The sequence below is a fragment of the Saccopteryx leptura genome, chromosome 1 (genome assembly GCF_036850995.1).
Source record: "Saccopteryx leptura isolate mSacLep1 chromosome 1, mSacLep1_pri_phased_curated, whole genome shotgun sequence".
Classification (NCBI taxonomy): domain Eukaryota; kingdom Metazoa; phylum Chordata; class Mammalia; order Chiroptera; family Emballonuridae; genus Saccopteryx; species Saccopteryx leptura.
The window spans coordinates 218,450,609-218,473,392 of NC_089503.1; the positions used below are offsets into that span (position 1 = coordinate 218,450,609).

The 22,784-nt window shown below is 36.4% G+C and overlaps 1 protein-coding gene across 6 annotated transcripts in view; it reads right to left on the reverse strand.

Annotated features, from left to right (window-relative positions):
* LRBA (LPS responsive beige-like anchor protein) overlaps nt 1–22,784 on the reverse strand; it is a 629,646-nt gene that overhangs the window by 162,888 nt on the left and 443,974 nt on the right. For all 6 annotated transcript variants that reach the window (XM_066386366.1, XM_066386375.1, XM_066386349.1 and 3 more), the window contains exons 45-46: nt 9,769–9,909; nt 8,676–8,795 (exon numbers count right to left, since the gene is read on the reverse strand). In XM_066386366.1, coding sequence (XP_066242463.1) covers nt 8,676–8,795; nt 9,769–9,909 — 261 coding nt within the window. The remainder of the gene's footprint in view (nt 1–8,675; nt 8,796–9,768; nt 9,910–22,784) is intronic.

Genomic DNA, 22,784 nt, shown 5'->3' on the forward strand with positions numbered 1-22,784 from the left:
ATAAAAAAATAAAAAAATAAAGCTAAAACTAATTCTTGTAATATTACTGTCATTAAAAATTTATTTAGTAATATCTTAGGATTTAATTGCATTCTATTTACTTAATTATAAGTATCAAATATGCTGTACTGAGCCTACTAAGTTTCTAACAGTATAAACTTTATATTCATCACTAAGAATCCACAATGAATTATAAGATGGGTTTTTTAACATGGACTTCTTTTGTAAACTAACAGTAAGAACTTAATCTATCTTGGCCCTGGCCGGTTAGCTCAGCGGTAGAGCGTCGGCCTGGCGTGCAGGGGACCTGGGTTCGATTCCTGGCCAGGGCACATAGGAGAAGCGCCCATTTGCTTTTCCACCCCCCGCCCTCCTTCCTCTCTGTCTCTCTCTTCCCCTCCTGCAGCCAAGGCTCCATTGGAGCAAAGATGGCCCAGGCGCTGGGGATGGCTCCTTGGCCTCTGCCCCAGGCGCTAGAGTGGCTCTGGTCACGGCAGAGCGACACCCCGGAGGGGCAGAGCATTGCCCCTGGTGGGCGTGCCGGGTGGATCCCGGTCGGGCACATGCGGGAGTCAGTCTGATTGTCTCTCCCCGTTTCCAGCTTCAGAAAAATACAAAAAAAGAACTTAATCTATCTTAATTGTAAATACGTAGAAAATTGAATCATTAACAACTCTTGGTCAGCAAATGATAGTCAGCTTTCTATTTCCCTGTGGCCAGAAAAGCTCCTCCTAAAACACAGATGTCAGTGGCCCATCCCATGTGCACACATATCCACATGGGGTTTGCTTTGCCCTTCTAGCTGGGGTGACCATATGCTCCCTTCTTTCTCCTCAAATGACCTCTCTCTTTTTCCCAGGCTCTTTCACTGACTTCTTTTCCTACCTCTTTAAATCTATTCATTCTTTCATTCAACCAATATTTGCTGATTTCTAATTAACTGCAAGTCATGTTCTAAATGCTGAGTTCACAAAGTAGATGAAAAAAAAAAAGTCCCCACTTTCACAGACCTATAGTGATAAAGACATAAAATAAACAAACCACTATATATATGAATATTATGTCAAATAGTGGCTAGTACTCTATAAAAAATAAAACAAGATAGGGAACAAACAGTAATTTTAGAGAGAGTGTGCCATGTTAAGTACACTTTGTGGAGGTGTTTGAGCAGAATCCTGGGTGAAATAAAGAAATGGGCGATGAAAATATCTGGGGGAAAGTGGTTCAGGCATAGAGAACACTGTGTGCAATGCCACTCAAACAGGAGTGGGCGTGGCCTTTCTGAAGAGGAGCAACAACAAAGGCAGGTGAGGCTGTCCCTGGAGGAAGGATCAGGCAGACACCTGTGGTCTCAGCGGCTACAGTCAGAACCTGAATTTTGTTCTCAGCTAGATGAGCTGGAGATTTGACCAGAGGAATATGACCTGATTTACAATACAAGAAGATTATTCTTGCTGTACTATATGGAGAAAATGCCACGTGAGAAACAGCTGAGTGAGAAACTACAGCCACTTGGGCTAGAGCCCTGGTGACAGATGTGGTGATAATGGGTCAGATTCTGCATCTAGATAAGCTGAAGGTTAAGAACAGGGGTCCCCAAACTTTTTACACAGGGGGCCAGTTCACTGTCTCTCAGACTGTTAGAGGGCCAGACTATAAAAAAAAAACTATGAACAAATCCCTATGCACACTGCACATATCTTATTTTAAAGTAAAAAAAACAAAACAGGAACAAATACAATATTTAAAACAAAGAACAAGTAAATTTAAATCAACAAACTGACCAGTATTTCAATGGGAACTATGGGGCCTGCTTTTGGCTAATGAGATGGTCAATGTCAGGTTCCATATTTGTCACTGCTAGCCATAACAAGTGATATGACGCGCTTCCGGAGCCGTGACGCGTGCGTCCCACATCACCGGAAGTAGTACTGTATGTGAGCAACTGCCGCGCTCTGCGGCGCCACCACATACAGTACTCCAGTACTCACTGACCACCAATGAAAGAGGTGCTCCTTCTGGAAGTGTAGTGGGGGCCGGATAAATGGCCTCAGGGGGCCTCATACGGCCCACGGGCTGTAGTTTGGGGACCCCTAGTTAAGAAGCTGGGCTGTGAAAGGGAGGGCTCATCAAAGATTGTAAGCTTCTGGAAGCCCTGAGCAAACCTGGTAAATGGTACTCTTAGTGAGATAACAAACACTGAGGGAACACATACTTTTGTGTTTGGGGTAGAGAGGAAAAGGCATTAAAAATGCTTAAGAGCTAGACATATAAATCTATAATTGAAGGGAGAGCCAGGAGACTAGGTGCAAACCCTGGGGGCAGGTGTTCCTGCAGAAGAGATTCAAGGACCAAGGACTAAGGCCTAACGTACTCTAACGATTTAGGACATGGCAACAAAAGAACCCAGTAAAGGAGGCTGAGGAAAAGGACAAAAAGGTAGCCAGGAGAGGGGTGGCTCCTTATTTCAGAAACCAAGTGGAGAAAACGTTACAAGGAAAACAGATTGATTAACTGTGTCTATAATGCTGAGAGATCACATCGAATGACAATTGAAAATGTGCACTGGACAATACAGAAATTGTTCACTGATGACTCTAACAACACTGGTTGCAATAAAGTTGAGGGAGTCAACCCAATGCCACGTCCTCGGGGATTATTTTTAACCATCTGTTGAGTTCATCCCCTTAGCTCAGCGGTTCTCAACCTGGGGTCACGACCCACAGGTTGAGAACCGCTGCCTTAGCTAGTTGAGGAACTTAACATCTTGCCATGTCACTGACTGTAATGGCCTCCTGACATTTCTCCTTGCCTCACCTCTCATCCTCTTCCCCCACTGCTGCCAACTTGATTCCGTTTAGAACAGAGCCAATGACATGGCATTCCTGCTAAAAAACCTTCAATGGCTTGTCAATGAGTGGTAAACTACAGCCTATGGGCCTAAAATGACCTGCCACCTGTATTTATAAGTAACGCTTGACTGGAGCTCAGTCATACTCATTTGTTTAAATATTGTCTATGGCTGCTTTGGCACTACAGTGAGTAGCTGTGCTCACTAGGTGAGTAGCTGTGAGAGAGACTGCATCAACTTCACATAGAAAGATATTTATTATCTGGCTATTTACAGAAAAAGTTTGCTGAATAGACCTATAAAAGTAAGCCAAAATATCTTTAGAATGTTACCAAGAGTGTTCATACTAGAGCACAACAGTTCTCTCTCCCTTTTATGTTTCCTACATACCACGTACATAAGGCCAATTTTCAGACTAATAAAGCATTCCTAAATGTGCAAAGCATGTTTCCTAACTTTATTCATGTCGTTTTCCTTGCTTAGAACACTCTTCTACATTTCATCAAAGCATTCATTTAATAATATTTAATTTAGTGCCTACTATGTTCCAGACACTGTTTTAAGCTTCACGGATAAACCAATGACAAGGGTCCAGAAATTCATGGTGAAGCTTGGGTCCAGTAGGGTAAGACATAATAAACAAACTCATAAAAGTATGTGTGTAAGATGGTGAGTGATATGAAGAAAAATCAAAGTGGGAAGTGAGTAAAAGTACATGGGGGAGGGTGTAACTTTGAAGAGTGAGAACAGAAAAGGCTCTAGTAAGAAGGTGATGCCTGAGCAAGGACTTGAAAGGGATGAAGAAATAAATCCATAAGGATTTCTGGAGGAATGTTTCAAGTGAAAGGAAAAGCAAAAGCAAAGGCCCCAGGGTGGGCAGATACCTGGAGTAACCGAAGAACACCAAGGAGGTCCTGGTTAGCTACCTGAATGAGCAAGAGGCCAACAGGATAGTAAGAGGTCAAGAGGTAACAGGGTTTCAGAGGACAGGGGAGGCGACATAGGGCCTTGCCGTGTTAAGGACTTCAGCTTTCACTCTCATCTGGAAAACCATTTCCTAAAACGGGGGAAATGATGAGAAGAGCAGATTTGAAGGAATAAAGAATAAGAACTTGATTGTTGAGGAGGGGCTCAAATACCAGGAGAAATATCCAAAATAGATGGCACCCTTTAAGATATAACTCAAATATCACATATTCTATGAAGTGATTCATAATCCCTTCATCCCAGTGAAAATTAGTTCCGTTTTGTTTTTATCTATTTACAGCGCATATCACCACCTAACTTGTATTGAAAACACTTTTACGTGCCTTGGCCGGATAACTTGGTTGGCTGTAGCATTGTCTCATGGAGAAGAGGTGGCCAGTTCCATCCCCGGTCAGGGCACATACAGGAACAGATTGATGTTCCTGTCTCTCTCCCCCTTCCTCTCTCCCCAAAATCAGTAAAATGAACATTAAAAAATATGTTTATGTATATCTTTCTTCCTTTCCTGGAGATAGGTTCAGTAGAGAACTATGTTTACCTTAACTTTCTGACTCCAAGTGCTCTCTACTATATACTGCGTATGATAAATGATCAAAATATGCTGGCTTTACTAAATGCAGTTGGAGGGATTTTAATTCACTGTCATAGGAAATTTTCTCCTTGAAGGCAGGGAGTTTGATACCTGTGCCCTAATTAAACCAGCTCTTCTGTGGTCTCTGCATAGATACCCAAGTCAAATTCAAGTTCTCCCTTTCTCTCCTATAAGAGAAATCAACCTCCCTATCCTAGCAATTCAAACCTTCTAAATATATTGTAAATCCATCCACATTTCTCTAGTAGCACTATCACTACTGAGTTTAAGCTTCCACTACCTTTGGCCTAATTCCTTTAACAGTTTATAGTCTGCTTCCACTCTTGCTTACGGTGTGATTCATATTCAAACACAAACCACAGCGATCTCTTAGAACCACAAAATCTGTTCATGTCACTTCTCTGCTTCCATTCCTCCCTTCTGCCCTCAGGATAAAGTCCAACCTCCTCAGGCAAAGCATGTAAGGCCCAATGTTGCAGGCCCTGGGTTTTGTCTTTCCTCTCCCATCTCTTTGGATGCTGTCTCTATGAGCCCACAGAGCCCTTGTTACATTGAAATGCTGACATAGTTGTAATGTCAGCATCTGCTCTAGTACAAAAGTTCACTGAAGGCAATGGTTGCGTTTTATTTGGTGCTATATCACCCAGGGCCTGATCGTGCATAAACAAAATTAAAAAATTTAAATATCGAATGCTATCTCAAGACTCCGTCAAGCTTTTTACTCTAACTTTACTGTCAGCAAAGGTTATTCTAGTACTATATCATTGTACTAAATTCTGAGCTTCTGGAGAAATACGATTCTCCAGTAATTTCCCTTTTAGATGCATTTACTACTGCCTCCTTTCTAAAATAATGAACCTTGGTGACAGTTACAACTCCTCCCACTCTCCAATCCTGACTGTTAATCATTCTATCGGAGAGATGAAAACGGGTTTAAAATGCAGTAAGTCAGGTTGTATTTAATCATTAGATTGAATTTACTGGCACTAAAAGTACCTGAAATGAGTATGCTGTCTAGAAAGGCAGAGAGATTTGCCTAATATTTAGATGTGCTGGTGCAGCGAAATTCTTTCAAGCTTTATGAGTCTGAGACTGTTCCACAAAATTGAGTCATAATGGTGCAGGCTGAAGACAGACATCAGTTTTGCACCTCAGTTTTTAAATGTGAGTTTTTAAGACTTGAAATAGAGACTCTGCTGGGGATTAAAAGTGATTATTTATAACAGTGATGATTCTCCAACCCAGCTTTAGCACTCTCTACTCCAGTCCTCAAGATCACTGATTGCTACTTCCTGTCGGTTCACATTTAGGTGAAATGCAACATCAGGAAAACTGTTGCTCAGAGAGGATGTAGGCATTCATCCTTCCATAAGCAAAAAGCTCTCCCTGGTGTGATTCTAAAACAACGCCCTAAGTCTGCACTGCCCAATACAGCAGCTTTCAGCCACTTAAAATGTGATTATACTCACATGATGTAAATATAACATATATACCAGATCTCAAAAACACAGTGTGAAAAAAAAATCTATATTAATGATTTCATATTGATTATATGTGAAAATATCAGTTTTTGGATTATTAAAATTTCACATGGTTCTTTGAATGTTTTAAAATGTGACTACAAGAAAAATTAAAATTGTACATATGGCTCACAATTGTGGTTTGCATTATACTCTACTGGACAGGGTAAGCCTACTTAGAGAACTGAGCAATACTTCCAAACTGTTCACCACGTGGATAAAGCATCACTGAAGGTTCTGTCTAAAATGGAACCGCCAAGGGTGCATGGAGATGCAAGGATCCCCAAAACTCTGAACAATGAGCCGTGCTGAAAACGAAAGCCTGCTTTTAGATCAATCTAGTAAGGTCTCTATCTTCTCAGAAATAAAAAGAATTCCTATTTTTCCGTTTACTTTACAAGAATAAACTTCATTTTTTAGAAAAGTTATTCTCTCGGTATTAGCAGAATGCAAAAATAGGGATTCAAAGACATTAAAAGGGACAGTACCCTTTAGCAACCAAAAAGTTAAGTACTAGAAATGTTCTATTGTTATTTTCTGAAAAATAAATTTAAATAAATCTTTTGTTCACCTGACATTTTATATTTGTAAAATACCATAAAAACATATTAAGGACCATATATTAATCAATTAAGGTAGTACTTTAGAATACACTCACCACCCACCCTCATATTTCACTATTTCCTGTCTACTGTTTAACATTTTCCTCAGTGTTTTTAGAAACTCAAACACAATACAAATAAAAGTCAGATTATAATTAATATAATTCTATCTGAAATACGTTATATCTCAATAAAATGGTCACACTATTATAGTGATTTTAATGTTCTTACTTATACATTGATTCTTACACACTGCATTATAATTTTTTAATTTATTGTGTTAATATGGATTCAGTGTCCCACTCAATATAACTCCCTCACCCCCAACCCCCTGTCCTCCATTACCCCCCCCCCTTGACCCCCTTCACCTTAACTCCTTCCTCCCTTCCTTCTGGGATTTTCTGTCCTGTTACCTATATCTATACATTCTGTATATATAATTTCACTAATCCCTTCACCTTCTCTGATCCCATCCCCTCACCCCCTTCCCTCTGACAGCCGTCCCTCTGCTAGCCGTGACCCCACCTCTGCCTCTATTTCACTTTCTAAAGTGTTAAAATGTAACACTCTTAAAAAGGCAAGCTAAAAAAAAAGGCATGATGAAATCCCTCAGTTTTAGAAGGACCAGCTATAAGGAGGCTCTTTCAATAGCCTATGTAACCATACAGTGCATATTTTTCAAAGAATTTGAAAGTCACTAAGCTGTAACGCCCGTATTAACTGGTTATCAATATAGAATATGGGGTAACTTATCACACTACAGATATTTTATGTTAAAAAAAAAAGGAAAATATTCATATTGGTTAGAAGGGCAAGTAGGTTTCAGCAGTTAGTTCTGAAGAAAATTTCTGTGCCTCTGAACACAATGAAATGATATTAAAGAAAAAAACTATATGTCTAACCAGGCACTAATCAACTTGACACTTGGAATTTTAAATACTTTTATTTTATTTATTTATTTATTTTTAAATATTTTATTTATTGATTTTTTTTTTTAGAGAGAGAGGAGTGAGAGAGAGAGACAGAGAGAGAGAGAAGGGGGAGGAGCAGGAAGCATCAACTCCCATATGTGCCTTGACCAGGCAAGCCCAAGGTTTCGAACCGGTGACCTCAGTGTTCCAGGTCGACGCTTTATCCCACTGCGCCACCACAGGTCAGGCCGAATACTTTTATTTTTTTTTAATTTTCCCTCAGCCTTGCTCTTTGATACAAACAATGATATACTTTAAGTAAGATAATGTGAATACATTTTATAAACTGTAAAGCATCATACCTAAAAGTAAAATATAATTATTATTATACTAATTTTTAAAGTACTTTATAGTAACATAAACATTTGTAATATAACTTCTCTTTTCAACCCCAATGTATCACATATGGTACCTATCACTCTCTTGCATATAGCATAATTATATGTGTTATATATATATTATATATACATAGTATATATGTGTATGTATATATAGTATATATTTATAAATTACTCATGAAAATAAAATAATGTACTTCTGAGGATAAGAGCAGAAGTCTAGTAAGAATTATATTAGATATTGTGCAAAGTTTATCTTTTACAGTAGTGAACATATAAATAAGAGAACTCTTATCTCTCCTCAATAATAATGTAATCCTATAACCAAGCACAGTCAGGTATGCAATGACAACAGTAGCAGGTTAAAGATGATTACCTTAAGAACAGAGGCATGGGATCGCTGAAATCAGGTCAAATGAAATAAAAATCAGATTTTTCTCATAGTTTATTTTTGACTGTATGTCAATGTTATTCACTGAGTTTGGAATTCCACTGAGTATACATAATAAAATTTCCTTTAAAAAAAAAAAAGACTTGAAGGAGGGGGAAGAAAAACCACCATTCCACAACCAAAGAAAGAGACAGAGACAGAAGAAACAGCAGGCACAGAGACACAGAGAGAGGCAGAGACAGACACAGGAGAGAGAGAATGAGACAGAGAGACAGAAATTTTGTACAGTGCTTCTTGGCCACTTAACTAAGACTTCACTCTTTGAGGCTTATCTTTAGTAAATAGGCTGCAGAAGAGAAACTGTCAACATTCTTTCAACAAGGAACACACTGGCAATACTTGTAAGATGAAACATTTCTGTACCTTAATATCAGAGGTATCACGTTGACTGTTTCGCCAAGCTCTGGAAATGGATGAAAAAGTTCGATCTGCATGATCAAATTTCCCTCCTTGCAAATTTAGGAAATAAGTTGTGAAGGGTTCCTAAAAAATAAGCAATGAAAAAAATCCATATCTTCTCTCATGCATAAAAATGTAGTTTTTATAAATTTTTATAGCTAAATACTCTAATGACTAATATACATTAGTCAGTAATGCATTCAAGGCATAGAACTAGAATTATACCTACATTATTAAATTAACTTTCTCAAAATATTTTTCTTTCTGTTCTAACACTCTTCCTTCCAGAACAATTTATTAATAACATTTAGAAACAAATTAGATGGCATTTTCTTTATAATACAGGGAATTTGTCTAATATGTAAATTTCCTATTGCTATAGCTCAATATTTAATTTATGATTAAGAAAAATGTTTGGAAGATTTAAAAGCCTCCTCTTAGTTAAAGAACACTTAAACACATATTAGTGGATAATTGCTTGAAATTAGCTAAGCACTATAAATTACTTCTAGGATTTATGTCTGCCTGTAACCTTCTAACCAGCTTTAATTAATGATGTGCTGTGAGTGCTTTCCCAAAGAAATTACTTTCTAGTAGATGAATCACCTTTCAATTTTACAGAAACATTTCTTGTTTAACCAATATATTATCAATACAAGGCAGCCTTGCTTTAACCTGCAAGCACACCTTATCCCATCTGAGGCAACTGAAGTTCCAAAATACAGTATAGGAATACATGTCTGTGTTCTTATTTCTTATTTTGACAGACAGCATTTGAATATAACCTACTTTCCAGTTTAGGATCTGGAAAGGAAGCAGCTGTTTGAAGAGTTAAGTTTAAGGAAAAAAAATTCACAAAGTTCAAGATAAAATATTATTAAGGCAATTCTACAATAATCCATACCAAATGGGATACAGAGATATTTATGACTAACTAGAACCGCGACCACTGAAAAAAAGATTTAGCGTTCAAACAAGATGATGATTTTTAGTCATTTCATATTCACAATGACACTGAATTTCTTTATTCATGGCTTCTTATTCAAATTGAACTTACTATTCTTAGCAGCCATGCAAGAACAAAACTTGCAGTTGAGTAATGAGTACCATAGTGGAACTTTGGAACTTGATCATCTTCCCATGATTCATATCGCTCTGCAAAGAACGCTGCTCTTTTTGGATTCAAAGCTCCAACTGGCTGCCAATGGGGGGAAGGGGCACAAACAAGAACACAAATGTAAGCATCCTTTATCTCTTTCACTCTTCAACATGTTGTCCTATCAGCATCTTTGAAAGTAAATTAAGAACTATATATATTAAACATATTGTTACAGTCAAACAGTAGATGGAAAAACAAACTTATTTTCAATGCATATAAACGAATTGAGAAACCTGCCATTTCTCAATTAAGTCTAGTTTCTGTTGAATAAAGGTCTTTAATCAGCTCGTAACAAGCATTTTAAAAAAGACAATTGCATGAAGTGAATATTAGCTATATAATACTTTGGAAAGCACCTATAAAATTCTATTTAGTTAATCAGAAGCATCAATCCAAAATAGAATCCTGAAGCTAAGGGGTTAACCCCTTAGTTAATCTATAATAAATTCTGAAAAGAGGATGGACTAAAACTGGAGGGAGTGAGAGGGAGTGCAAGGAGGAGGTTGTGCAAAAAAAGAAGATCGTGCAAACCTAAAAATTTTTACCACTATGAGCAAGACCAGAATGCTGAGGAAAAACATGCCTGCGTGAAATAAAAAAAAATACATGACACGGAGAGAATCGTACACAGATGACAGGCTTATACCAGAAAACAACACATTACAGCCGAGGTCCCAAAAGCAGCACAGCAGAGTAGTGAAGGACCCACACGCTAACTGGAGTAATATTAGTTCCTAGTAAGAAGGTTGTTTTAGAAAATAAAGTATCACCACAGGTAATGTCCTACAAACCGTGCCTGACAATGTCCAAAGAACGCTAACTATTATTTTTAAGATTATCTTTTAGAACTGGGCTCAAGTATGAATAACCTGTAAAGCTCCACAACACTGCTTGGTGTGTGTGTGTGTGTGCACATGTGTGTGTGTGTGTGCGTGTGTGTGTGTGCGCACTCTATAACTGTTAGCTCATATTGCTATTATTTCTGCTGTTGTTATCCATTGAACAGTATGCAAAATTTTGTGGCATCTGAGGGAAGACATAGAGTATTCTTAAGATTTTCAAAGGGGGTTAAGGGCCAAAAGAATGCTAACATCAACTACTATAAGTAACAATTCATTCTCATAAAACAGTCTGACCTATAGAAAATGCCTATTGCTAATTTAAATTATAAATAACAATTTCCTGAAAAAAAGAAAAAAGATATGCCCAATTACTTTCTTTAATGAAAACCTATGAGTCAGTCATTCCTCACTTATAAGAGAAAGGAAATATCTGATTAATGGGGGAAATATTAAAGTATAATACATTTAAAAATATTAGTTTAAAAACAGATACATTCAGAAATATCCTATTAAATATGAATAAATATTAAACTAGTTTTTAAACTGCTTTTTATGTTAATATGTGATTTTAAGCAACATTTTAAATCTGTCAGCTTGGCTTTCTTTCTTAAATTAATTGTTTTTTCAAAACTGCTACTTATTTCTAATACCATTCTCTTTCAATAGCTTTGAAAGGTTTTAATCAACATTTTAAACCTTTTTTTTACTTTATAAGCCAATTTTTAAAAATCTATAGTTGATTACTATTTTAAATCTGTATCACAGTATACTAATTTAAAATACCAACCTTTAAAGCATTACTTTCAGCACAAAAGAATTATATCTGAGTTACTAAATTTATGCCAGTTAAGAATGGAACTGACTCCAAGAACTCTTTGTTACAGAACCAATTTTGAATGCCTTTAAATGGATTTTAGTTGTTGTCCCTAAAGACTGAGCTATGCAAAAGGAAAGAAGAAATAAAATCATTGGGAGACAAATTATGTGAATTAAAAATAGAATCAATGCTTCTTTTGTATGGTTCTGCAGCATATTAAGTATTCGCTTTATCTGCTCCTATTTTTATTACTCTCCAAATGAGTACACCCCCAAAATCAATAGTTATAGAATCACGTTTCTTGAATATAATGCTAAAACCAATTAGGATTGATTTTACTAGCATCTAAAAAAAAAAAGGCACTGCACAGAGATCCATATAGGTAGAACCCACAGTATTGATTCTGGCTGTTATTGTTATAGTTGGTTTCTGAAGCCTGCTACAGGACAGCTATCAATAGATACCACATTTATTTGCAAGCATATAAAAAAGAAGTCTTCAAATAAAATAAGGTAAAAAAAAGACTAGTGGAGCTGTGCAATGACAATGATACACTATCAGCTTACTCAGAGAAGTTACAGTGGGAATACACACATTGAATTATACATTACACGAAAGCACTGATTTATTGTGGTAATAACATCTACCTCATTAAAAGATTCTGCTTTGCTGCAGTTGGAAGGCTACATATTGTTTACTGCTATAAATTAATGGCGGTACAAAGAAGACTGTGGAACCCTCCTAACAATAGATCTGTAATGACAGTGCTGTATATCACAGCTTCCTCAGCAGCTTCATAATAAAATGGAGACAATGTATTGAGCTAATACATTCTACCATGCTGGCCCATATTTTTCTGACAACTGCTTTAAAAGATGAGCTGCATCCAACTATGTTATAATGCTGCAAAACATTTAACTAAGCAAGAGTCTGTCATACACCAAAGTGCATCATAGCATTTTTAAAACATTGTCTAAATCAGCATTTCAAGATGTTTATTCATCTCTACAAAAGAACTAAAAGTAAATGCTGAGGGCTCCTCTTACTTATACAGTAAATTATGAGTATCAATTGGAGGGCAATTCAAAAAAAAGTGCCTGTACTATCATTCTACAGAGAGCTCTTTGAGCAATTTAACTGTAAAAGCTTGGCTGGATATTTTTTAAGATCAGCAAATTGATTAAAGGAATAAAAGCAAAAATACTGGTCATGTAAAATAATAATAACTTCCTGAAAAAAATCAATAAAAAGTATTGATTAGAGAGGTATGATTCAGGTAAACATAAAGAGCCCTAGGATATAAAAAAATAATTATAAACATTACATAAAACTAACAAATAAAATTGCATACAATTTTTTAAATCTAAAAAATAAAAAAACACCTTGAAATAGAATGATTTAAAAATGAGAGTATAAGGGTTACCAAAACAAGCATTACTTAAAAAAAATGGAAATAAGAATATCGATTAAAGTAAAAAAAACAAATTAAAGAAAATAGAACATCAAGACTCTTGAAAATTTATAAATAGCAAAAAAATTTAGTATACTTAGGATCTATTTAAGTCTCATAAATTACAGAACTGACAACTATGGTAGAGTGATTAAATATTCTGTTTGAAAAATAGCAATGATACCTCATAGAACAAGATGTGTAAAACAAAACTTTCTAAATCAGGTTTTTAAGAGTGAAGTAAGTAAATCAGAAAGAGCTAAAACCTGTATGATTTCACACAAAGGTGGGATATAAAAATGAGACTCATGGACATAGATAAAAGTGAAGTGGTTACCTGGGCGAGGGGACTGGGGGCTGGGAGTAAAGAGGGACAAATATACGATGACGGAAAATGACTTGACTTTAAGTGATGGGCACACAACACAATCAACAGTTCAAATACTGTAGAAATATTTACCTGAAAGCTATGTATTATTATTGATCAATGTCACCACATTAAATTTAATTTTCTAAATAAAATTACAAAAAAATAAATGAAAGAATAGAGTACTGCAATAAAAATGCCTATTATCTTCTTGGAGAAGTAATATTTTTTTTTTTTCTGAAGCTGGAAACGGGGAGAGACAGTCAGACAGACTCCCGCTTGCACCCGACCAGGATCCACCCGGCACGCCCACCAGGGGGCGACGCTCTGCCCACCAGGGGGCGATGCTCAGCCCCTCTGGGGGGTCGCTCTGTTGCGACCAGAGCCACTCTAGCGCCTGGGGCAGAGGCTAAGGAGCCATCCCCAGCGCCCGGGCCATTTTTGCTCCAATGGAGCCTCGCTGCGGGAGGGGAAGAGAGAGACAGAGAGGAAGGAGAGGGGGAGGGGTGGAGAAGCAGATGGGCGCTTCTCCTGTGTGCCCTGGCCGGGAATCGAACCCGGGACTTCTGCACGCCAGGCCGACGCTCCACCACTGAGCCAACCAGCCAGGGCCTTGGAAAAGTAATTTTTATAATTATTAGGGAAACAAAAATACTGCATGTAAAGTGCCTGGCTCAGTGTCTGGCATACAGTCCATTATCAGTAACAATAATTATTTTTCAGCTTATTTAAGAATATTTAAGGAAGTCAATTAAATAACCTGCTGAAATCGGTGGAGTCTACTAGAACAGAATGTAATGGAAGATCATAACCCTCTTTGGCACATACAGCACTGTGAAATATGTGTCAGAAGCCTGACAGCACACAGTAGTCCCAATAAATGGAATTATTATACCTACCTAAAAGTCATAAGAAATTGCTTTTTAAAAATCCAAAGGGCCCTCAAATTTTGCTATGAAAAATATATGAACTGTTAAACAAGCTGCAATCATCTTCTACTACGTTAATTAAAAACAAATACTTTTAGGTTAAAAGACCCCTTGAAGGGCACACAACACTCTCATATAATCACTAGTAAAAAGTTAGCTGTAAAAAGAAAGGGCTTTTGTTGTATTGATACATTTTAATTTTTCTAGTTTTTAAATTTCAGGAAATCTCACCTTAAGTTATATGATTACAAATAATATCCCCAAATTATATTTTACAATTTGTAAAACATTATTATGCATTCTCACAATAAATATGTGAGCCAGATATTCCTATTTTAATAATGAGACAAGAAGCATCTTGGGTAATGTAGCTCAAAATCAAAATAAATCTGGGAGACAAAAACCCTGTTCTCAGAATCTGGTCTTTGGGCCATTTTAACCATCTACAACTATTATTGTATTATAAATTGTGTTTCCTAATTTCAATTTCCCGATTTTTAAATATGATGTTTGTTTAAGAGAGCAATTTAAAATGCTAATTAACTACATGTACAGTGCTTAGAAGAGCTCCGCACAAGGAAGGTACTCAGTAAGTACAATTGCTATCAATGCTGTAATTGCTATTGTCACCATCACCATAATTCCTTCTTCTTTTTGAGATCTGTAGGCAATCTGTTCCATTTTATATCACCAATTTAGAAGTGAAAAGTTCCAAACTGCAGGACCCATATTTAAAGTTACTTAGAGTAAAAAAGTTACATGGAATTGGAATTAACAAGAAATCAGTAATTTTTCAGAGCAAAGATTTGCTTGAGTTAACAAACTCATTTAAAATCTAAGTCTCAAAAGAGGTTTTTACATCTTTCTGTGAAGTCTTTCTTTAGAAAATCATTAAACATATGAAGATGAGACACAGAACTGATAAAAAAAAAAAAAGAAAGAAAAATCATTCTGGAGCATAAAACTCCAAAATAGAGCTGTTGTAAATGCTAATGGATAGGGTATCATAAAGATACATCTTGTGGGTATACAGAATACAGAAGAGATGTCAAGAGGGGCTCTGGACAGGCAGGCAAAAGAGCATGACTACTTTTAGGATCTTGCTTAGGATCCTGATGACTGGCTTAAATCATGTGCCAATGTCATCTTTATTTGGTATGATTAGGAAACTGAATTCCATGACTACACATAAGCCTGTCCTGTAGCATTTAAGAGCATTTCTCATGAACAAAAAAGGTTATATATTATTTTATTCTTTCCTGTAAGTAGAAAAGGCCTGTAGATATTGAAAAAGTTATTGCTAAAAAAAAAAAAACATCAAAAAAACTAACAAAACCATAAAAATATTAACTTAATGTTACACAAATTCAATGTTACAGGTTATAAAAAGGTCAGATTAAATGTGCGTTTCTTCTAATTTAGAAGATGAAAGAGAAATGACTATCAGGAAATGTGACATCATAAAAGATGATCATTCCTGATTGGAGAGTAATAATTTGGTTTTAGAAAATGATAGGAAATAACTATGATATGCAGATTATCTGATGACAATGCTACCAGTTATTGAATATAAGTGATGGTTCTCAGAATCTTATATAAATTATCTTATTACATTCACAACAACCACTTAATACATAAACCTATTAGCATTCTCAATTTACAGGTGAAAATATTGACTCTGGGAGAAGTTAAATGACTATTACTTGCTAGTTACCAAGTGGGTGACAGGGGCAAGATTTAGAACCGACTCTAACTAAATTGACTAATAATTCCTAAAATGACCTGGTTTGTGTGGATTGATGAAAATATTGGTGCTAAATCTGAAAGGTCATTAGAATGCTTTCATGGGAAGTTTAGACTGTCTTTTTGAAAAAATGCTACTTACCTTTTTATCCCCACCTATCAATATACATGAGTATCATTTTAGCAGAGGCTGTACAGTTGGGAAAACATGAATATTTTGTCTTGGGACACCAAAAAGATGCATGGCAAAAACAGCTTAAAAAAATAAAAAGTAACCAAAAAAGAGAATCATTGTCATCAAAGCATATTGCTTTATTTTCCTCTTAACTTTTATATTTGTATACCCGTACCCATGAACACGAAGAAATTTTATTCTGTGCATCTCCACGACCTGCCCCTCCCCCCACCCCCAAGAGAAGAAAATAAACAAACAGCCTCTGTCATTTAAGCAATGTTGCCACTGTTTGGAGGTAGAGCAACTATTTTGTGTCAGTTGGAACAGCTCTTTTATCTAAATGACAAGTGTAACGAACAGCCTGATCAGCATTTTTACTCAACCTTGGCTTTCAGGGTATTTTGTCAAATGCTATCTATGGCTGAAATAGTTTGGCACTTAGCTTCATGCACTCTACATTTTATTTAATATTGTCAAGAAAAAAATTTTCAGTGGCACACTACTGTGGCTTTTAGAGTTAACAAATAAGCACTTTTGTTTTCAAGTACCAGAGCAGATTTTAATCCCTTGAAAACATACTTCTTTGCAAGTAGCATTAAGCATATGCTCACTATTTCAATTTAACAAACACATCTTGGGGAAAAAGAGGCATTTCATTTTACTTATTGTGCCTATGCAGAATTTAAATCATTCAAATGCTCACATTGGCATATTTAGTAGCAATGCCTTTACACTTCTGTTTTTCAGCCATGGTTCATATTAAGTAATTTTTACTATAGATTTTTATGAGAAAGACACATAAATTGATTAAAGAAATCTGATAATCCAATGCCAGTGTTGAGCTAAATGCTAGAAGAATCCCAAAAGCAATTGTTTTTTTTTTCATTACTATTAGGTCGTGGGTGGAGAGGCAGAGACAGACTTCCGCATGTGCCCTGACTGGGATCCACCCAGCAAGTCTCCTTCCAGGCAATGCTCTGCCCATCTGGGCTACTGTTCTGTTGCTCAGCAACCAAGCTATTTTAGCGCCTGAGACAAGGCCATGTAGCCATCCTCAGCGCCTGGGGCCAACTTTTCTCAAACCATTCCAGCCACAGCTGCAGGGGGGGGGGGAGAAATGGGGGGGGGGGGTTGGAGAAGCAGATGATCACCTCTTATGTGTGCCCTGACCAGGGATCAAATGTAGGATTTCCACATGCCAGGCCAAAGCTCAACTGCTGAGCCAACTAGCCAGGGCCCAAAAAGTCCATTTTAACAATCCAAAACAAACTGTAAAAAAAAAAAAAAAAAGTCCTAAGTAATTATGAAAATGCTAAACATCCAAGAGCCCTAAAGCTGATATATCAAAAACTAGTCATTGCAAACAAAATAATTTAAAACCATTAAAATCAGGGGTTTCGGTACAAAATGATGTCCTCCTACAGAGAAACCTAATCAATAGCTACATATGAAATAATTCCTCTGAAGGAAGTCCAGAAAGTAGCCGAGCAACATAGAGAACATGAGAAAACATCATAAGAGGCAGGAAAGGCTGTGATCCACTCTGGCCATAAGACCCAGCTTTGATTCAGTGATATACTGTTGGGAGAGAGTGCCCAATTGACATCTCCCCTCTGAGTGAAGGTTCTGTACCAAACACCTACCACCCCAATGTTTAAGACTTCTTCCTGTGAAAGGGGCCCCCAAAACACCTAGCTCTGAAAGCCAGTGAGGCTTGTATTCATGAGACCCACAGACTAAGCAATAAAAAGAAACAGTTTGTACTGGGCTCCAGAGGACAAGCCGTGGCTATCCCTCCAGAGTTCAGTATGGAGCCAGCAGACAGAAATGCCAATCTCTCGTCATTTCCTTAAAAGAGGTTTATTTGCATAACTCAAAAGCTGCAGCCTGAGGATCACGCTCCTAATGTAACACACATCTAGGACCAACTGTGGTCCTCCAGAAATAGGAAAGCAGCGGACGCTGTCTCAGCCTTGTCCTGTAGCCCTCTCCAGAGCAACAACATTGCCTGGGGAAGAGCTTGCACACACTGCTGAATTCTTGTGACTCCCACCCAGAGGATGCAGTTCTGGTGGATTGGATCTGTTGACTAGCGGGGCTTGTATTTTTGGGACCTACAGGACGGTAGCAAACCAAAAACCAGTTCTTGTAGTCTTTCCCTCCAGGGCTCAGTGTGGAGGGAACAGAAACAAATGCCCAGCGCCCAGTCTTTCTGTAACGGAGGTCTGTTAGCATACTTGCTCTAAATGCTGTTGCATATGGGTCTGGCTTCCAAACAGCCTGACTGATGACTGAGACCCTCACCACTGGCACACCATCAGGTCTTGGAATATACCCTCAACTACTGGGAGCCACTAAGAACAAAGAGGGTGGCCTGGACAATCACAGAGGTTAAAAGACAGGATGTGATCTACTGTTACTGGGGCAAACATAAAATAATACCCCCACCCCGATTCTTTCTCTTATTTTATTCAAAATCCTTAGAAATAAAAGGAACCTTCTTTAACCTGATAAACGATGTCTATGAAAAACTTATAGCTAATAGCATACTTAATAGGAAAAGAGTAAATGCCTTCCCCCTAAGAGCAAAGACTAGGCACGCTCAGCACTTCTACTCACCCTTGTATAATGCAGTAAGTTATCCATAGCAAGATGACACCTGCACTTATGCAGAATGCCCAAAAAGTCTACAAAAAGTCTACTAGTATAAATAGTTGAGTCTAACGAGGTTGTAAAATACATGGTCAATATATACAATTCAATTGTATTTCTATGTATTAGCACTGAATAATTGGAATAAAACAATTCTATAACTATAAAAACCATGACATTTAAAGAACAAATTAACAAAATGTGTATAAGAATTATGTGTGAAAAGCTACAAAACATTAGAGAGAAATTAAAGAAGATCTAAATAGAAGATAAACTATATTTGTGGTTTGAGAGATCCAATATTGCTAATATATAACTTTTAAAAAAATGGTCTACTGATTAAATGCAATCCCATCAAAATCTCCACAGGATTGACAAACTGATTCCCAAATTTGTATGGAATAAAACAGAGAACTTAGAATAGCCAAAACAATGTTGAAAAAAGAAGAATGTGGTTAGAGAATTCACATGACCTGATATTATGACTTACTCTAAAGCTATAGTAATCAAGACAATGTGGGATTGATATAAATACAGATAAGTTGATTGAACCGAACTGAGAGTATAGAAACAGACCCACACATATATGGTCAATTCATTTCCATTAAAGGTGCCAAGACAATTAATTCATGAGAAAAGGCAGTCTTTTTAACAAATAGTGCTGGAAGAACTGGACTTCATTTGTAAAAAAATAAACCTCAATCCTTATCTTGCACCTATGATACACAGTAAATAAAAATAAATAAATAAGTAGCAGCAGCAACCACAATGTAAGAGCATAATAATACTTACATATACTGAATACTTTTATTTTTTCTAAGAAAAGCCAAATCCCCATTGGGTAATAATAAGCATACAGTCAGCTAAATACAGTGTGTCCGTAAAGTCATGGTGCACTTTTGACTGGTCACAGGAAAGCAACAAAAGACGATAGAAATGTGAAATCTGCACCAAATAAAAGGAAAACTCTCCCAGTTTCATACCTATTCAGTGCAGTTTGATGTGGGCTCATGCACAGATTTTTTAGGGCTTAGTAGCTATCCCGTATAGCCTCTACAGACTCGTCACTGACTGATGGCCTACCAGAACGGGGTTTCTCCACCAAACTGCCGGTTTCCTTCAACTGCTTATCCCACCAAGTAATGTTATTCCTGTGTGGTGGCGCTTCGTTATAAACGCGCCAATATTCACGTTGCACTTTGGTCACGGATTTGAATTTAGCGAGCCACAGAACACACTGAACTTTCCTCTGTACCATCCACATCTCCACTGGCATGGCCATGAGCTGCTCTGCTGTATACACGGTGTTACGTCGTCATATGCGCATGCGCACATGCTGCCACATCATCCTACAGAAACTGGGAGGGTTTTCCTTTTATTTGGTGCAGATTTCACATTTCTATCATCTTTTGTTGCTTTCCTGTGACCAATCAAAAGTGCACCATGACTTTACGGACACACTGTAAGTCACCAGCTTTTAACTTTTTCAGTAAGAAAGCATCATTTACATGCAATAAACCTACAGCCTGCTTCAAGAGACCAGAATCTACAGGTAGAGAACAAACTGCCACATCTTTATCTACCTTCCCCTCCAATAAGACTATGACCATTTATATTTTTATCAATCATATCCTTATCCTCTTTTTTTTCCATTTTTATACAACATATTTATAAACCTAAAGGTAAGATTTTCACTTTATCTTTTAACTTAAATATTATACTTTATATATTTCACTTTGCCAAAATGATTTATAATTTTGTATTTTAATTACTGCAAAGTGGGCTGTATGATCAAATTTGTAATATTAGTGAAACTGTCAAATAAATCAGAGTCCAAGAAAGAAACTTACGAAGGTGCCCTAAAGAGGGTGCTATCTCATGTTTATAAGGACACTACACAAGAGGGCTGTAAATGACTTGGACAGTTGTTAATGCTACTAATGTTTTTTAATCACCTTGTTTATATTTCACAAAGGTACTACTTGGATTTTGAAATCATGCATTGAGCTATGCCATACTAGATCTAAAACTCCATTTTATTAACCTAATCTAGTGATTTTCAACCAGTGTGTTACAATAATTTTTAAAACATGTAATACCTGACTGTTTAGTTAGGGGCCCTGAACTCTTTTCCCTTAGATTGTTAAAAAAAAAAAAAAAAAGACAATAGCCAACACAAAAATAGCTGTCTGATGTAAAGGCCCTGTCTTGAACCATAAATATATAGGTCATCTAATATAATTGTATCTTATTGGTCATGTCTCATAATAAGATTGTGTCTGATTAGTTAATTTTTGGTACCAGAAATCCTTATTATATTATACTATTATAGCCACCTGATTTTCTAAAAAGTCATTTGGAACAAGAAGGGTAGATAATTACTATTATTTTTTCTTTTTGTAAATCAGTCAAAATTAAACCTATTTTTTTTTGGTCAGGTCAGCAACAAATATATATTTTTGGTGTGCCATAGAATTTTAGTAATTAGTTTATGTGTGCCATGACATGAAAAAGGTTGAAAAATCACTGATCTAATCAAACTAGTATTTGTTTTTGTTATTTTATATTTTAATTATAGTTGACATATAAGAAAACATTTTTAAAGTGAATAAGTTAATGTAGTTTAACATTTTCTCAGTAAAATTCTACATTTTTTCTTCTTACATACTTCGAATAAGCTAATTATTTAGTTGTCTATTCTAGTTTACATCGGGGGCCAATGATACCTATGGTTTTTATTTTCAGAATTCACTTTTTTCTGCTTTCAAAAACTTGGTTCACATTATAAATTGTAGACTTATATATTGTTTTTTAATTTTTTAAATTTATTGATTTTTAGAGAGGGCAAGAAGCAGAAAGCATCAACTCATAGTAGTTGTTTCTTGCATGTGCCTTGACCAGGCAAACCCAGAGTTCTGAACTAGAAACCTCAGTATTCCAGGACAATACTCTATAGCCTGTGTCACCATAGGTCAGGTGACTTTTTTTTTTTTAATTCATTTTAGAGAAGGGTAGGGAGAGAGGGAAGGAGACAGAGACAGAGAAAGAAGGAGGGAGGAGCAGAAAGCATCAATCAACTCCCATATGTGCCTTGACCAGGCAAGCCAGGGGTTTTGAACCAGCGACCTAAGCGTTCCAGGTTGACGCTTTAACCACTATGCTACCACAAGTTAGGTCAGGTGACTTGTTATTTTAAAATTTCCTTTTCTGAAAGTAGGGCAATCTAAAAGAAAGTCATGTAGAAATAAAATGTTTCTGATTAAAGTATTCTCCTATAAATAGTTTATATACAACATACATTCAGTTATAAAAGTCTTTAAAAGTTAGTATTATTTCATCCCCTTATGTTTCTGGTACAGTACTTAGAATAATGTCCACAAAAGGCGACCAGTGAATACTTAATAATCAATTATTTGAATAAACTCATTTGTTCAATATAAACAAGGTACTGTAAACAGTTGTTAATGTTGAATATGTCTGCTTATTCAAATGGACTTTGAGAATAAAGAGTTGAACAGGAATGTGAACTCATAGTAAAAGGTAATTATGACATCATGCACTGTAAAAAGCATGCTAATATTCATGTAAAATAAGTTTTGGGCATCACAGGGAAATATAAGAATAAAAAGTTGACATATACAAGTACATATATAGAAACCACCACACTTAACTCTATATAAAAAGAAAAAAAATATGCCAGCCTGAAATCAGAGGTATAGTGCCAGTACTTATTAAACTTAAATTTTTTTTCTAGATGTTTTAAAATCAGTTTTGATGTGAACTCATGGTAAGTATACATGTTCCCTACTCTGAATCTATCCAAGTTAGTAACCCAACACTAAACTAAGAAAATAGGAAGTATTATGGGATAAAACTGGTAATGTTATATAAATAAAACAATCCATTTATAAATAATAATAAATGGTCACTCCACACCAC